Source organism: Cavenderia fasciculata (assembly GCF_000203815.1).
Source record: "Cavenderia fasciculata unplaced genomic scaffold Scf_Dfasci-F-a-25c12.r2-5, whole genome shotgun sequence".
In the NCBI taxonomy this organism is placed as follows: domain Eukaryota; phylum Evosea; class Eumycetozoa; order Acytosteliales; family Cavenderiaceae; genus Cavenderia; species Cavenderia fasciculata.
The window spans coordinates 1,412,773-1,427,736 of record NW_004457729.1 but is presented as its reverse complement, the minus strand read 5'-3'; the positions used below and the strand labels follow the sequence as shown (position 1 = coordinate 1,427,736).

General features: G+C 34.2%; 6 protein-coding genes across 6 annotated transcripts; 2 read left to right on the top strand and 4 right to left on the bottom strand.

The window, feature by feature from the left end:
* Positions 1 to 61: 61 nt before the first annotated feature.
* DFA_00886 (uncharacterized protein) lies at positions 62 to 2,059 on the bottom strand (the record flags this gene model as incomplete). Its single annotated transcript, XM_004358810.1, has 1 exon — positions 62 to 2,059. One exon carries the CDS (start codon positions 2,057 to 2,059, stop codon positions 62 to 64), a length of 1,998 nt encoding a protein of 665 aa, XP_004358867.1.
* Positions 2,060 to 2,409: 350 nt separating this feature from the next.
* Positions 2,410 to 5,993, bottom strand: ddx24 (putative RNA helicase; the record flags this gene model as incomplete). Its single annotated transcript, XM_004358809.1, has 4 exons — positions 2,410 to 2,431; positions 3,107 to 3,319; positions 3,406 to 5,009; positions 5,103 to 5,993. 4 exons carry the CDS (start codon positions 5,991 to 5,993, stop codon positions 2,410 to 2,412), a joined length of 2,730 nt encoding a protein of 909 aa, XP_004358866.1.
* A 446-nt stretch (positions 5,994 to 6,439) lies between these two features.
* On the top strand, positions 6,440 to 6,825 carry DFA_00884 (uncharacterized protein; the record flags this gene model as incomplete). The annotated part of the gene is made up of 2 exons (XM_004358808.1): positions 6,440 to 6,639; positions 6,753 to 6,825. The coding sequence occupies 2 exons, from the start codon at positions 6,440 to 6,442 to the stop codon at positions 6,823 to 6,825; spliced, it is 273 nt and encodes a 90-aa protein (XP_004358865.1).
* A 505-nt stretch (positions 6,826 to 7,330) lies between these two features.
* Positions 7,331 to 13,026, bottom strand: psiN (PA14 domain-containing protein; the record flags this gene model as incomplete). Its single annotated transcript, XM_004358807.1, has 8 exons — positions 7,331 to 8,992; positions 9,066 to 9,091; positions 9,149 to 9,493; positions 9,607 to 9,645; positions 11,103 to 11,179; positions 11,835 to 11,895; positions 12,407 to 12,745; positions 12,852 to 13,026. 8 exons carry the CDS (start codon positions 13,024 to 13,026, stop codon positions 7,331 to 7,333), a joined length of 2,724 nt encoding a protein of 907 aa, XP_004358864.1.
* A 66-nt stretch (positions 13,027 to 13,092) lies between these two features.
* Positions 13,093 to 13,949, bottom strand: DFA_00882 (uncharacterized protein; the record flags this gene model as incomplete). Its single annotated transcript, XM_004358806.1, has 3 exons — positions 13,093 to 13,173; positions 13,438 to 13,457; positions 13,550 to 13,949. 3 exons carry the CDS (start codon positions 13,947 to 13,949, stop codon positions 13,093 to 13,095), a joined length of 501 nt encoding a protein of 166 aa, XP_004358863.1.
* A 228-nt stretch (positions 13,950 to 14,177) lies between these two features.
* DFA_00881 (uncharacterized protein) lies at positions 14,178 to 14,740 on the top strand (the record flags this gene model as incomplete). Its single annotated transcript, XM_004358805.1, has 3 exons — positions 14,178 to 14,190; positions 14,289 to 14,446; positions 14,525 to 14,740. The coding sequence occupies 3 exons, from the start codon at positions 14,178 to 14,180 to the stop codon at positions 14,738 to 14,740; spliced, it is 387 nt and encodes a 128-aa protein (XP_004358862.1).
* Positions 14,741 to 14,964: the final 224 nt, after the last annotated feature.

Below are 14,964 nucleotides of genomic sequence, written 5' to 3'. Positions count from 1 at the left end.
AAGAGACAAAAATAATCTTTTATTATCTTTTATTTATTTAAATTAGGACTTTTAAAATAAATTAAATTGGATTAAAACTCCAACAAATAGTACCATTATCTTTAGCGTGAATATAAATCGGCCTATATATATCTTTGGTTGAACTGTCGTTGTTTGGTTGTCTTGATTGATGAATGATACCACCAAACAAAGATTTGTTGTCTACAATTAATACCGATGCATTATCTTTATCTAATCTTTTAATAGTTGCTTTAAACCATGCATCTTCATTTGAGAATCCACAAAGTGACAACTTTTCAACATTTGTTTGATTGATTACTTGGTCCAATCTAAAACTACCTCTTTGTTCAAGTTTGAGTACAAGTTTTCTGAGAAGAATGGTGGAGAATTTAAATGGACCGTCTTGTAATTGTCGTAATGATGAAATTGAATAGATTGGAGTAGCTGCTGCTGTGTCATTGGGTTGACCGTTGTCTTGTATTGGAGCAATAGAACAGTTGAGCTTGGTGAGTGAAGACGGATAAGAGATGGGTGGATGGATTGATGGGAACCCTGAAAACTCCAACTCTAGCAGTGTCGATGGATACGATGGATGGGTGAATCCTGGATCGACATCTATATGAGTCATCCATTTAAACTTTTCCAATTGATTGGGGAGAGTCGTTTCAACGGTATTGACGCTATTGACTCTATTCCAAGTAAGCTTTTTAATAGAGTTTGGGAAATTGTTGGGTGTCACTGCACCTTCGTATCCAAACATTGTCAACTCTTCAACCGACGATGGAATGGCTCCATCCAACAATCCAGCACCGCCATACAATACAATGAATAGATTCTTGACACTGTTTGGAATGTATCCGGGTGGGACTGCAATTTGACTTGGAGGTTGTAGTCTAAGAGTAACGAGCGATGTTGGTAGAGCGACTGTATCAAAGTTTAGACTACTCGTATCAATATCCAAACTGGTCAAAGATGACTGTGGGAAAAACTGTGTAGTGAGGTTCCTCAAATGCGCAGAGATACGCAAATGCCTAAGACTAGAAGCGAACGGTAGTTGGATGGCCGAGCTTTCAATTGACGCAGTGTTGACGTACAATTCAAATGATTCGAGTGCGTGTAGAGTGGTGAGATCGAGTGCATAGTCCATATCGACGTGTTCAGAATGAACAGAGAGTGTGAGTGATTCGAGTGATACTAGTGAACGGAAAAGGTCGGCTGGTGGAGTATGGCTCATTTCAATATTGAGTGATACCAATGACGTTGGGAAAAGAGGGACCGGGGAAGATGGACCAGTCATGATTGAATCGATTTTGAGTGTCTTTAGATACTGCAATTTGGCCAGTCCCAGACTGCCTAGTTGGACGGGATCGTTTGGTCCCATCAACTCGAGTGTCTCTAGTTGCGACGGAAACATGTCTCCACCATCCAAAGACGATTGCTCCATTCGCAGTATATGCAACGATCTGATTGACTCGGGTAGTTTACACATCTTTTGTCTTGGTGCATACTGTGATATGAACAATTGTTCAAGGTTCTTGACTCCCTTAAACAATGTCATTGGCAGTAGAGGTGTTTTCATATGTTTAATAATATGAACGGTCTTTGTATTGATTGGTAAAACCATATCATTTAATTGAGTTGAGTCTTGATGAATCAGTACATATAATCTATCATCATCACTGTCATCAGATGGTGTAGTATTTGTCATCAACGAGTTATTGAGTATTGGTATAGACTCTTGATCATCAGACAATACGATTTGATTTGCCAAAGAGTTGTTGAATAGACTAGTAAACGATCGTAGATTAAAGTGTTTCATCGATCTTACAAACTGTAGATTCATAGGAAAGGTTGAAAGAGTCGACACTTTGGTATCAATGTACTCTAGATGTTTGAATCTAATCTTGCCACCATGTTGTTGTCCAATGTTAAAGTATAACCTTTTACAAGTCAACAAGAAGCATATTAAATCTGCATTGTTGTCAATCTTTTCAGCAATATTTAACAATATCAAGTTTGATACTTTGCTACTGATTAAATAACATTCCTCTTCTTTCATTATTCCTCTAATTCTATTCTATTCTATACATATATAATTAAAGAGTGATGATCATAATGATGATGATGATGATGATGATGCAAAGTCATTCTTCTTGAGATCTCCTTCGAGTTGACTTGAAAGCTCGAAACTTCCCAGAGTTCTTTCGGCTTTGAAAATGTGATGATCATTGTACGAATTTCTTTATAAACTGAACTTCAAACTCTAATTAAATTTTATTTAATTTTAATTTTTTCTAATAAATTACAGAACTTGAGCAGCTGATAAATATTGTAAATACGTCATCGACATTGTCATTTTATTATTATCAAAATATTATTTGTATACAAATACAATTATTTGTATGTTTATTAGAATTCCCAAAATCCATCACTTTTAATTAATATTAATTATTATTATGACTATTTTCTTTAGTCTTATGGTTTATTATTATTCTTTGTTCTAAAAGAGGCCTCCCTTTCAAATGAACAACCATCAATCATAATAATCTCATCATTGGTGAACCGATATACTCTAGATCATTCCCATTGTCACCGAAATCATTATTTAATGAATCACAAACCATGCCATTGTCAAGAAGAAACCCAACCAATCAATCAACTGGCTCTTTTAAATAATCGCTTCATCTCATTCATTTTATAATGACTTAAGTGATGATGGTAATGATCTTGTTTTAACTTTGGTTCTAATCTAATCTTTAGATAGGATGAATCATAAAAAAAAAATAAACAAAATATTCATTGCAAATAATAATGTTACAAAAAGAATACTTTAGTTTCTTGATCCTCTTTTGAAAAGTAAAGAAAGGAAGGTGAAGAAATTCTTTTCTTTGTTGTTTGAGATATGTTCAAAACATGTGTCAATACGGTTAACCACGTGTCAAGCAACCTTGTTCCCAAATAAGGGAATATTTTTTTTTGGTGTCAATCAACCTATTGTTCACCGAACCAGATTCAAGATGAATCAAATGATCTGCTACTACAGCTGCAGTTTTGTTTTTAAAATAAAGTATAGTTGATCTACGTAATACTAGTGTAGTTTTATTACCATTTCTTTTTTGATTTACTCTTTTCAAGATCCAAGGTAGCTCTTGCGTTCTTTTTGTTTGTCCATTCTTCAATACCTGCTCCATATCTCCTTGATACACCAGATGGCATTAATGGTTGAGCCAACACAGCATCCAAAGTCATCTTTAATTGATTTAATCTTGACTTTTCTCTATATTGTTTATCCTTTTCATCTTCAGAATCTGATTGATAACTATAAATAATAAATAAATAATAAATAATAAATAATATATTAGATTAATATTTTTCTCTTTTGTGACTTGATTTTTTTTTACATACAAAACATCATCTAATTGCATATCAATAGCCTTTGCATTACGAAGATACCAATTCTTTTCATCGGATACCTTTTTCTTTTCAAAAGATTGTTTGTCAATGTCATAGGCCATTCCGATACGTTCACGAACAGCTGGCATAAACTTGAAGTCGATTGGGAAGTCGAGGATTTCGTGTTCAAGTTTGTCGGTAAAGGCGGCGTAGGTCTTTTGTTCGCTTGGATCGACAAAGAGGACACTGATACCTTCACGATTGGAACGGGCGGTACGACCACTACGATGGACATACAATTCAATGGTACGAGGCATTTGGTAATGGACGACATGTTCAACACCTGGGATATCGAGACCACGAGCAGCGACATCGGTAGCAATCAAAATGACATTCTTTTCACGTTTGAAATGATCGAGGTTACGAAGACGTTGACGTTGTTCCATTTGAGCGTGCAACGGGAAGGCAACGACCTTTAGCAATTTGAGAATGGCCAAGAGACGACGAATACAATCGACACTGTTAACAAAGACCAATGTCTTGCCTGGATAACGATCGATAAAGTAGTAGAGGTATTGATCCTTTTCGTCGAGGTTACACAGAATCTTGGATTCCTTGAGGCTGTGAGCCGTCAATTTTTTAAGTGTACAATCGATCAATTTATATTTACGATGGAAATTGATTTTAGAGATGAGTGTTTGCAATGGTGTCAATTCCTTGTTGGCATATTTCTTTTTCTTTTTGGCATCCTTTTGTTGTTCGTCATGCACACCAACAATAGTAGCCGAAAAGATAAATGTTTGTCTCTTTACACTTGTGAATTTTTCAAATCCAACCTCCTCTGCTTGGAAATCATCTGGATCAATTTCTCCTTCTTGGAAATCAATTATTTCCTCATCATCTCCATCAATCTCTTCTAATTCTTCCATCCCTTGAATATCTTCAATATCTTCAATATCTTCAATATCCTTAATATCTTCCATCTCTTCTTCTTCTTCTTGGTCTTCATCAACTTGTTCTTCTTCTTCTTCTTCTCCATCTTCTTCTTGTTGTTCTTCTTCCTCTGCATCTTCTTGTTCCTCTTGATCTTCATCTTCATCTTGTTCTACTTCTTCTTGTTCTTCATCATTTTGACCCTTTTTATAATGAAGTTGATATTGTGGTAATCTTTCAAGAATTGAATCAATTTCTCTAAAGACACCTTTTTCAACCATACGATCGGCTTCATCGATACCAAAACAAAGAAGGTTTGTGAAATCACCCAAATACTTGTCACCTTCATCGATTAGCTCCCAGAGACGACCAGGGGTAGCAACTACAATCTCTGGCTTGGAATTCAACTCTCTGTCTTGTTTCTTTTGCGATAGACCACCAACCACTGAAATGATTCTAAGCGATGTCTCCAAGGCAACGGTTCTAAGATGGTTGGTTACTTGAATAGCCAACTCTCTAGTTGGACAGAGTACAAGTGCCAACAACTTCTTGTGACTATTATCCTTTTTCAAAAGACCTACTTGTGGCAGAGTACTTCTAGTAACATCTTCTCCTTGAGCTCTTAAATATTTTAAAATTGTATTAACCATTGGAATACCAAATGCCAATGTTTTACCTGATCCCTAAATCAAAACAAAATCAAAACAACAAACAATAATAATATTAATATAAATAATGTTATTAATTATTATTATTATTATTATAATTGAACATACAGTTTCAGCAGCACCAATAATATCATTTCCACTTTGAATTGAGGCAGGAATTACTTGAGATTGAATTTCAGTTGGTCTTTCGTAACCGAGTGCACGTAAACCCTTGATAATGAGTGGATCGAGGTTATAAGATTCCCAAACAGTCATGTCCAAAGTATCAGCAGCTTCTGGAGCAATTCTATCTTGAAGTTGGAATTCTTTCTTTTTTTGTTCTCTTGCAACACGTTGTTCCTTTCTAAACTCTTCAAAATCCTTTTTCTTTTGTTTAAACTCTTCACTATTTCTATTCTTGTTGTCTTCTTGTTGTTGTTGTTGTTGTTGATTTCCCTTTTTAGCCTTTTTGTTCTTGTGTTTAGCGTCTACAATAGCTCCTTCCTTTTCTTCCTTTTCTCTTTCATGGAGTACAATTCCTTGTTTGTTATTCTTTTTTGACGAAGAAGACGATTTCTTTTCAGATTCAGTGTCGCTTGTAGTTTCTTCAACAACCTCTGCAACTACAGACTTTCTCTTTCCTTTACCACCACCAGATTCATAAGTATTGTATGAACCAGCATCGATAACTTCCAAACCAACCAAACCACTAGCAGCAAAATGATTGAAGCTATTGGTATCGATTTCAACCTTTTCCCAATTCTTGATAACCTTTTCCTTTGGTTTCTGTGCAGCAGCGGCGGCGGCGGCAGTAGCACTCTTTGTCTTTTTCTTTCTTAATCCTCTTTGTCTCTTTTCAATCTGTTCTCCATTGGGACCTGTAGTAATGACAACATTCTTTTTAACGAATGGTTTCTTTGGTCCTCCCTTTCCTTTGAATCCTTTACCCTTTCCCTTTCTACCTCCTCTTGCTCCTCCTCCTGCAACTGGTTTCTTTTTAGTTTCTTCTCCTCCTGTCATTCTTCTTGATATATATATATAAATAAATAAATAGATTAGATAGATAGAGATAAACAAATAATACTATACTCCTCGCTCGTTAATTCATTGACCTCTCACATTTAATTTTGTATTTTTTTTTAATTTTTGGACAAAAAACGAACGAAACTATAGATATATTTCAAACCTCATACATTTTGGTATTTTAATACATTTAATATCAATATTACACCTACATATATGTTGGGGACTATAAATATAAATGTTGACATAAACTTTGAGTAACAATGAGATTTATTCAGAAAGTTCTACCCAAGTTTTATCTTTGTCTTTGAATGTTGTAATTGGTGTTTGAGTTTTTTCGCGAAAAGACGAATGATCTGATCATCCATCCTTGCTTGTTTGAAAGCATTTTAGTATTATTACATATATATTATCTTAATTATATATATTTAGATTTAGAAGAAATGAACTGTGGATCAGCGATTAGAGGTTTAATGAGAGTCTCATCAAAGGCATCTCGATCAACTTCATCATTTACCAATGGATTTGGATCAATGGGCTCATCTTCGACATCATATAGTTTACCATCATCGACATTAAAGTCTTCTTCATTTTCAAGTGTATCATCTTCTTCTTCTTCATCTCCACTATCTTTAATCAATAGGTAGGTGATCAATCAATCTTGATTGAAACAAAAAGAGTCAATCAACAACAATACAGATACATTGATGAATGACTACTAATCAGCATATGACAAACTCTCTTTATTCATTGTAGAACTAATAGAGCTAATTTTAACCCATTGGAATTAATATCAATGTGTTCGGGTGTAGATGACGATGGCGTATAATCTTGGCTTCATTGCCCCAACTTATAAACACGAAACTTTAGAGACACTCGAAAAATAAACCCAACCTTAAAATATACTATATAATAATACACTCTCTCAAATATTGGATATTTGGAACAACAATGGAATGGAAAACAACTATAGTGATATTGGTTAATTTTTAAATGGTTTTATTGTTATACGTCAAAAGTTTGGATAAAGTTTAATTTACAGTAGTGAAAGGTTGGGAAAAAGAAAAATGGGTTGATGGATGGAAAAGGGATATATATATATCTAGATTATATGTATAATATATTGCACTGTATCTTTTGGTGTCGGTTGTAGTTGTCTTGTTGTCTTGTTGTTGTTATTTGTTAATATTATTTTTGGTTTTACTTTTTTTCTTTTGTTTTTTCTTTTTTTTTTTTCTCTATATATTTCTTTTCTTTTGTGTTGAGTTGTAATAATTATTGTTGATTTCTATATATATATTAATTATTTAATACTAATTTTACTTTGCTTATGGCTAAGCTGGAGGACCACCATAAAGTGGATTTGTACCTTGATTTGGATTTGGAGTGTAGAGTGGATTGGAGGCGGTGACTGACATTTTAGCGGCTCTATTTTGTTTCCAGAGATCGTAACCCTTCTTGCCACCAAATGCAGCGAGACCGACGGCGGCGGCGGCACCAATTACAATACCGGCGATGGCAGCGGCACCAACGGCGACACCAGCCTTGACAGCGGCCGATTGACACTTGAATGGGAGAGGGTCGTAGTTTCTCGACTCGCATTTCTGGTTCTCTCTGTTACAGGTGGTGTTTTGACAGTCTCTGTTTTCAGCGTTACAAGTACGATTGTATGAGATACATCCACCGGCATTGGCATCGCAGGTGGCGACATCACAAAAGTTGTTGGTTGGACATTTGACGGGGGTGTAGACACATCCAGACGTGGGGAGACAAGCGACCTCCATACATGGCTTGTGTGGACATACAACTGGGGTATGAACACATTTGTTGAGTTCGGTGGTCGTACTATTCATTGAGACACAGGCATCCATTGTACAGGCATTTTTATCGTCGCAAGGGTCTGGCTTGTGTGTACACGATTTGCCAACTGGCAGACTGGGGTCGCAATCGTCAACAGTACAAACGTTTAGATCGTCGCAGTTACGCTGTTGATAGACACACTCGCCACCTGTGGTCTCGACGTCACACGAGGCATATTGACAACTGTTGGACAGACACTTGGGAGAGTTGACACAGGTGCCGTTGAGACATGTATCGATTGTACATGGGTTGCCGTCGTTACAGTTGAGGTCTTTGGTGACACACCCAGTGGCATCTTGGTTGCATTCCTGTGGCTTGCATAGATCTACGGTCTTGCAAACAAGACCCTTGGTAGAACAAGAAACGCAGTTGGGGATCTTGGTGTGCACGCACCCAGTGCTGTTGTTGCACGTGTCAACGGTACACGAGTCGAGATCGTCACAAATCTTTGGCGAGTAGACACATCCGACACCTTCCTTGCACGAGTTGACGGTACACTCATTCGAGTCATCGCATTTAATGGGTACATAGATACAGGTGCTGTTGTCACATCTACCTTTTTGACACGACCTGTTCTCATCACAAGCCATGTCTTGGTATTGACAACCGGCATTTGGAGCACACGACACAATCTTGCAATCTTGTGGAAAACAAGACAAATTATCTCCTTTCTTGCATTCACCGGTGGTGGGGTCGCACTTGGACTCGGAGCAGACATCAGTGTTGTCGCAAATCTTGTATTCGTGTGTACAGTACTTGGAAATCTGGTCCTTGCTGATTTGCGATCTGGGTGGAGGACACTTGTCAACTGTACACTTGTCCTTATCATCACAGTGTACTTCTGGATGACAACACGACGATCCATCACCTTCGCAGACACCACAATAGTCAATGTAACCACACTTTAACTGGATCGAGGTGGACAGTTCAATGTGCGACTCGACCGAGTGACGCTCACAGTAGAAAAAGTCAAATGGATAGTCCTTGCCCTTTTGAAGACCCAAGGTATCCAATGTCAATTCTCTATAGGCTTGTCCATCCTTGATTTCATGTGGTGCTCCCAAATCAACAACCAATAGATTATTGATGAAAACAAATACATCATCATCTCCTTGGAATTTAAATACTTCTCCTCCCTAAAATCAAAAAAAAATTAATAAATAAATAAATGTCTTTTTTCTTTTTTTCTTTTTTTCTCTTTCAACATACAAGATAAGTAAATCTAGCATGCATTTCTAAACAAAAATGAAAGTTGCGAGCGTATTTTTTTTTGTTTGGCATAGTATCTACACCAGGGGCTTCCCAACCCTTGCCATCGATTGGGAAAAATTGATCGTTCTTGTAGGAATATACATTTGGATTGTCGGTTCTGTTGTTGGTTAGAGTAAACACAACATTAATGGGAATGTTGACATTTTCCACATCGTTGAACCATGAATAAAAGGTTGTTTGATTGTGCACTACAAATTGTGATTTGCTGGGGTATGGTTGATCTTCACAACAGTAAACTGGCTTTCTATCTTGACCAAGATTCTTTCTAACGATTCCTGTAATTACTTTATTGGGGCTATCAATTTCAAAATCTGGATTTCTTTCTGGTGTTAAATCTCTTATAGTACAAACAAAATTGATTTGATCTAAATAGATAGATAGATAGATAGATAAAAATCAAATTGATTATGTTAAGAGATTGGATTGAAGATTTAAAATCAAAAATATTTTTTGATAGAATAAATAAATAAATAATTACCTTGAGCTCTAACAATAATAAAAGTTAGAGTATATAATACTAAAATGATACAAATCAATTTAATTTTCACCATGGTTGGGTATTATATTTTTTTTTGACTGATTTTTAAAAACAAAAATAGTCCCTAAGTTTGAGAAAAATAAAAAATAAAGTAAATAAGATTGATTGATGGATTGATTGATTGATTTTTATATTCTTCTTTCTTTTTTTTGAAATGTGTAATATTATTATTATTTTTGGATAAAAAAAAAATATTAAATTTTAAAATAATAATTATAAAACAATAGAGAATAATAGGTATTCGAAAATTTGATTGTTTGTTGGTTATTGTATTTCCCAAATCAACCCAACCGCCGCCGGATAGTTGTTGTTGTAACATTAATATATCACTGTGATCAACTTGTGTTGAATACAACAACAACAACAACTCACTTCCAAACGACAACTTACACCTATTATCTTTTATACAACCTCTTGTTGTTGTTGCTCCTCTTTGTCCTCGTTTCAGACCTTTGTATTTAGATTAATCAGCCGATGTGTATTTATGATTAGATATAGTATAGGAAAAGATTGGACAGATTCAAAAGTCGTTAAATATATATTGTTTGTTGAGACAGACACAAGTGGGATTGATGGGTGGATAAGAGTGAGAACACTAGATGGAAATTTTGTGGGGTAAAAGATGATGATGGAAATATTATTTGTTCACATATATATATTATAATATGATTATATATACATACAAAATGTGTATAATATATTTATATTTTTTTATAATCAAAATTGTGTCGATGGTGTTATCGATTTGATGGTTGTGATAAAGATAAAGATAATTTTTTTTTTGTCCAATAATATTATTAAATTATGTTGATCATTATTATTTTTGTTACATACACGCACGTCTTTGGGGAAAAAAACAATTAAATGGAGGGAAAAAAAAAATAGGAGTGGAGAGTAAAAAGTAAATATTAGATTTAAAGCTGGGGATGGGTTAGTTGAATGAATAAATAAAACAATATCAAAAATTGATGATCCACAAAAAAAACAAAACAAATATAATACAACAAAGGAGCGCAAATTGGAACGTTTCACAATCACGTGATGGCTACTATCGTCGTGATGTATATTATATGTGTGTGGGTGTATCCAACTATCTAACCAACCAACCAACCAACTAACCTGGCAGGCAATGTTGGCTGCGGGATGGTTAAAATAAAAGAAGAAAATGAAGAAAAGGAAGAAGAAGAGGAAGTTGGAATGTGTGTTTGTTGTTGTTGTTGGATATGTTGTACACATAATTTAAATAAATGTGATGTCGATGTTGTGATCGAGCATAAATGGTGTGCGATATAACAAGGGGGTATAGGATCCACCCCAATAACATCAAATTGATGGAAGAAAAGTAAATATTTGTTGTATGTTATCGATCTGAGATAATTATTTCACTCACCCACACATACATAAATATAAATTTATATTATTGTAAGTTTACTTACTCTTTGTCGAGTATGGGTGGGGAAGAGCAACGATCCAGGAAAAAAGATAATGAATAAATAGGTAATGATGATTATTACTAAAATAATTAAATTTTGATGGAACAAGCAAGTTGGATACTGTTTGTTTGTTTGTTTGTTGAAGATAATTAAGGTGTTGATAGGGTTAAATGGAAAATGAATTATATCATTATTATTATCATTCATCATTATTATTTATGCATAATATTGATGCGCGATGGTGGTTTGTAGTGCTGGTGGTGGTTTAATAATATATGTTAATCGTTGATTCACATCCCCTCTTCTGTATAAAGAGAGAGAGGTGTGTGACTGTAGATCTATCTTGGTGAACAGTCTTTTATTGAATATCCAAAAAAAAAAAAAACACACCAGCTACTGTGAAAGTGATTGATTGGGTGAGTGAAATGAGTGTGGGGTGAAGTGTTGAGAATGGTGGTTTGAGAAGATGAGTAGAAGAGGGATGGTTGTTTGAAATATATATCGCGACCTAAAATCATGTGATGATTTGGCTATACAAACCATAGCTTTTTTCGTTTCTTAAACTGGTTGTTCGACCCTTCGCTCCCATCAAACACATGAAACAAAGGGATAATTAAAGATTGTGGATTCCCCTTTTTCCACCTTTTCTAATTATACCTACCTGTTATTTTAAACATGTGTACGCACGCGTATGTATGAGAATCGCCACCCCCCCAGCAGCATGCCGATCCTTACAACCAAGTATGAAATGGTTGGAATCGATTCACATTATTGGATGAATATAATGATGATGATCCTAAAGATAAAGTGTAAACCATGCATGGTTGGTGGTTCATTGGATTCTAGATAAAGATGCTTTTTTGATTGATTTTAAAAAATGAGGAGGAACCGCCACTTTCTATTACTTTATTGTTTTCCCCTCTTCACCTGTGTGAAGTGAATTGATGGACGTGTAGGGGGTATTATCAAGAAGATTAGTGGTGTCATTCATAAGAAAGGGTGTGCCCCTCCCTCCATTGCTCTATTTTCTTAATCTGTAACGATCGATTTGATTTGATTTGATTTCGATTTTGGAAAGAACATCCACATATGTTCTTTCCAATATAATAATAATAATAATAATAATAATAATAATAATAATAATAATAATAATAATAATAATAATAATAATAATAATAATAATAATAATAATAATAATAAGGTGCCATCTGGAGAGGTGAAGTTGTGGAACAGTTTGCATAAAAAGAAAAAAAGATCTATAGTTTATTATTATTATTAAATATTTTGGGGATACAAAGATTTATAACCATTATTATTATAGTTATTATTATTATTATTTGTAGGTGGTTGTTGAGAATAATTGGAATAAACTGATGGTTGATTTTGTAAAAGAGATGTTTTATCATTATTTTGATGTTGATTTTGGTCTAGTTGTATTTGTTTATGACGATTGTTTTTCTTTTTCTTGTGAATGATATAGGCAGTTACGCCACCCAAAATACAACAAAATAATATACAAGAAATTGGAACAATGACAAAGAATAAAACTATAAAGCCATCGAGTGTATAGTCGGTCATACATGAAACGACACATTCATAAATTCCTGTTTCGTTTCCATAAAAATTATATCCTACACATCTTGCCTCTTTAAAGTAATTTGTTCCTGTATAGTTTTATTAATAGTAGTAGTATTTGTAAGTAAACAGGGCTTCATCCTTTCTTTATATATATTTGTTGTTTATAAATCATACTTTTTATTGAACCATCACAACGACTTGTATTGGTTGCTGAATCCCATACTGCATCACAACAAGGGCTAGATGGAGGATAGGGATCATCACCATATGCATATACACAATTTACAAGGAATAGTGAAACGATAGCTATATAAAATATTGTTGAAATTGATGATGATATTCTGAACATGTTTGTTTGTTATGAGGTAGTAGATATTGTTGTTGTTCTTGAAATGAACAGGGACAGGGTTTCTATTTAATGCATTCTACTTTCATTTATTACAATGATCGCCCATTCGATCTTGAATAATAGAGTAGCTTCGGTTTCTCTTTGGTTCTAAAGAACTTAAATATCGTTAAAATCGTGAATAAAAAATCTTTTTTGGGCCGCTCATCCCCCCTAGAAATAGAGGGGATCTATTGACCGCGGTGATTAATATAACAATGGTGATCGGATAGTCGGTTGATTTTAAAAAAGAAGTACAAGTTGTGTGTGTATTATTTTATAATATATTAGGGGTTCTAAATTCTATATTCTATATTCTATATTTCCATATTCCATCCATAATTATTAAGATATTCTCTTTAATCTATTGCAAACATAATCAAATAATATATATCCTATTATACAAACAAACAAAAGTATAATCATAATAATTAGAGTTGGTTGGTTTCAAGAATACATATATTTATCGACGCGCGATCAAACATACCAACACTTAAACCAAAAGAACCAGACAACCCAATTAAAAATGGCCTTAGAACATAGATTTGAAGAGAATGTAAAAGAGAGTTCTTGCATCCATTATAATAACTTTGGTCCTTTTCACCCAAATAACTGTACACTCCAATAGCACTATTTGATCGTCTCATCCCTCCATTATATTCATATTGTTGTTGTTGCTGATGTTGCTGATGTTGTTGCTGTACATTACTATTACTCTTATTTAAACTATACAATAATCCTGAAAAGCTATTATATGCATTACTATTTTTATTATTATTAATATTTTGTTGTTGTTGTTGTTGTTGTGAATTGTTATTGTTATTACTATTAGAACTACTTGATGCTGGTGATGAAGGTGCAGAATCACCTGATTGATTTAATGACATTATCTATCTTTATTATTAACAACTCTCAAACAAGTATGATGTAATAATACTACTCGAGTTGTACTGCAGATAGGTTTGTTTGCAGAGGGGGTGAACTCTCTCTTGTTTTTTTTTACTTTTTTGAAAAAGGAAACCCTTGACTTTGATGATCATCACTTTGAAAGCCTAATTTAGATTGATCCTCCTTTCTCTTTAGATATCATATATATATACTTACTTTAGATAAGCATGGCAAAGTTTGGTATGTTTAGAATAATTAAACAGACATTAGATAGATAGATAGATGATTACTGACACCCACTACTATTCCCTCTCATCAATACTCTTACTTTTCTACAGAACACCCATCAACAGGCAACACTCTTGCATTTTCAGCACTTTCATTCATTATTGTATTGGGTGCACTCCAACTCAACGCTTCATTCTTTCAATCAACCAATAATAGAACTGTAGTTGGTGGTCTTGTTGGATCATCTTTATTCTTTTTCTTGTTGACTGTATGATAGATAGATTAGATTAGATTAGATTGATGACTAACACATATTACTTTTGTCTCGTATGACATATATATATAGTTCCTTGGAGCAGTTAAAAAGGAACTTAAATGGGTTGAAGTTCTACTTTCATTATTTATCACCTTTACCATTTCATCATCGGTTCACAGAGTATCGGGAACCACCAGTGTCTTGTTCTCATTTGCCATTTTATACTATGTAAACACAATGTCAAAGAAGTTGTTAAAAGAAGATTCTACTCCTGTTGCCACAACTACAAAGAGTAAAAAGAATTAAAATGTAAAGAAGGAAGGAAAGAAAGAAAGAGTGAGAGATGGATACAAAGAGATAGATGTCTCTCACCCCTTTTTTTTTTTGTTATTATAATATAGTAATCAAACGTTTAAATAATGGTTATACTCATATGTAAAGAGATATATATAGCATATTATGATACTCAAAAATAAATAACCCATGTAAACTCTAACACAAACAAACAAAAACACAAAAGGACAAATGAT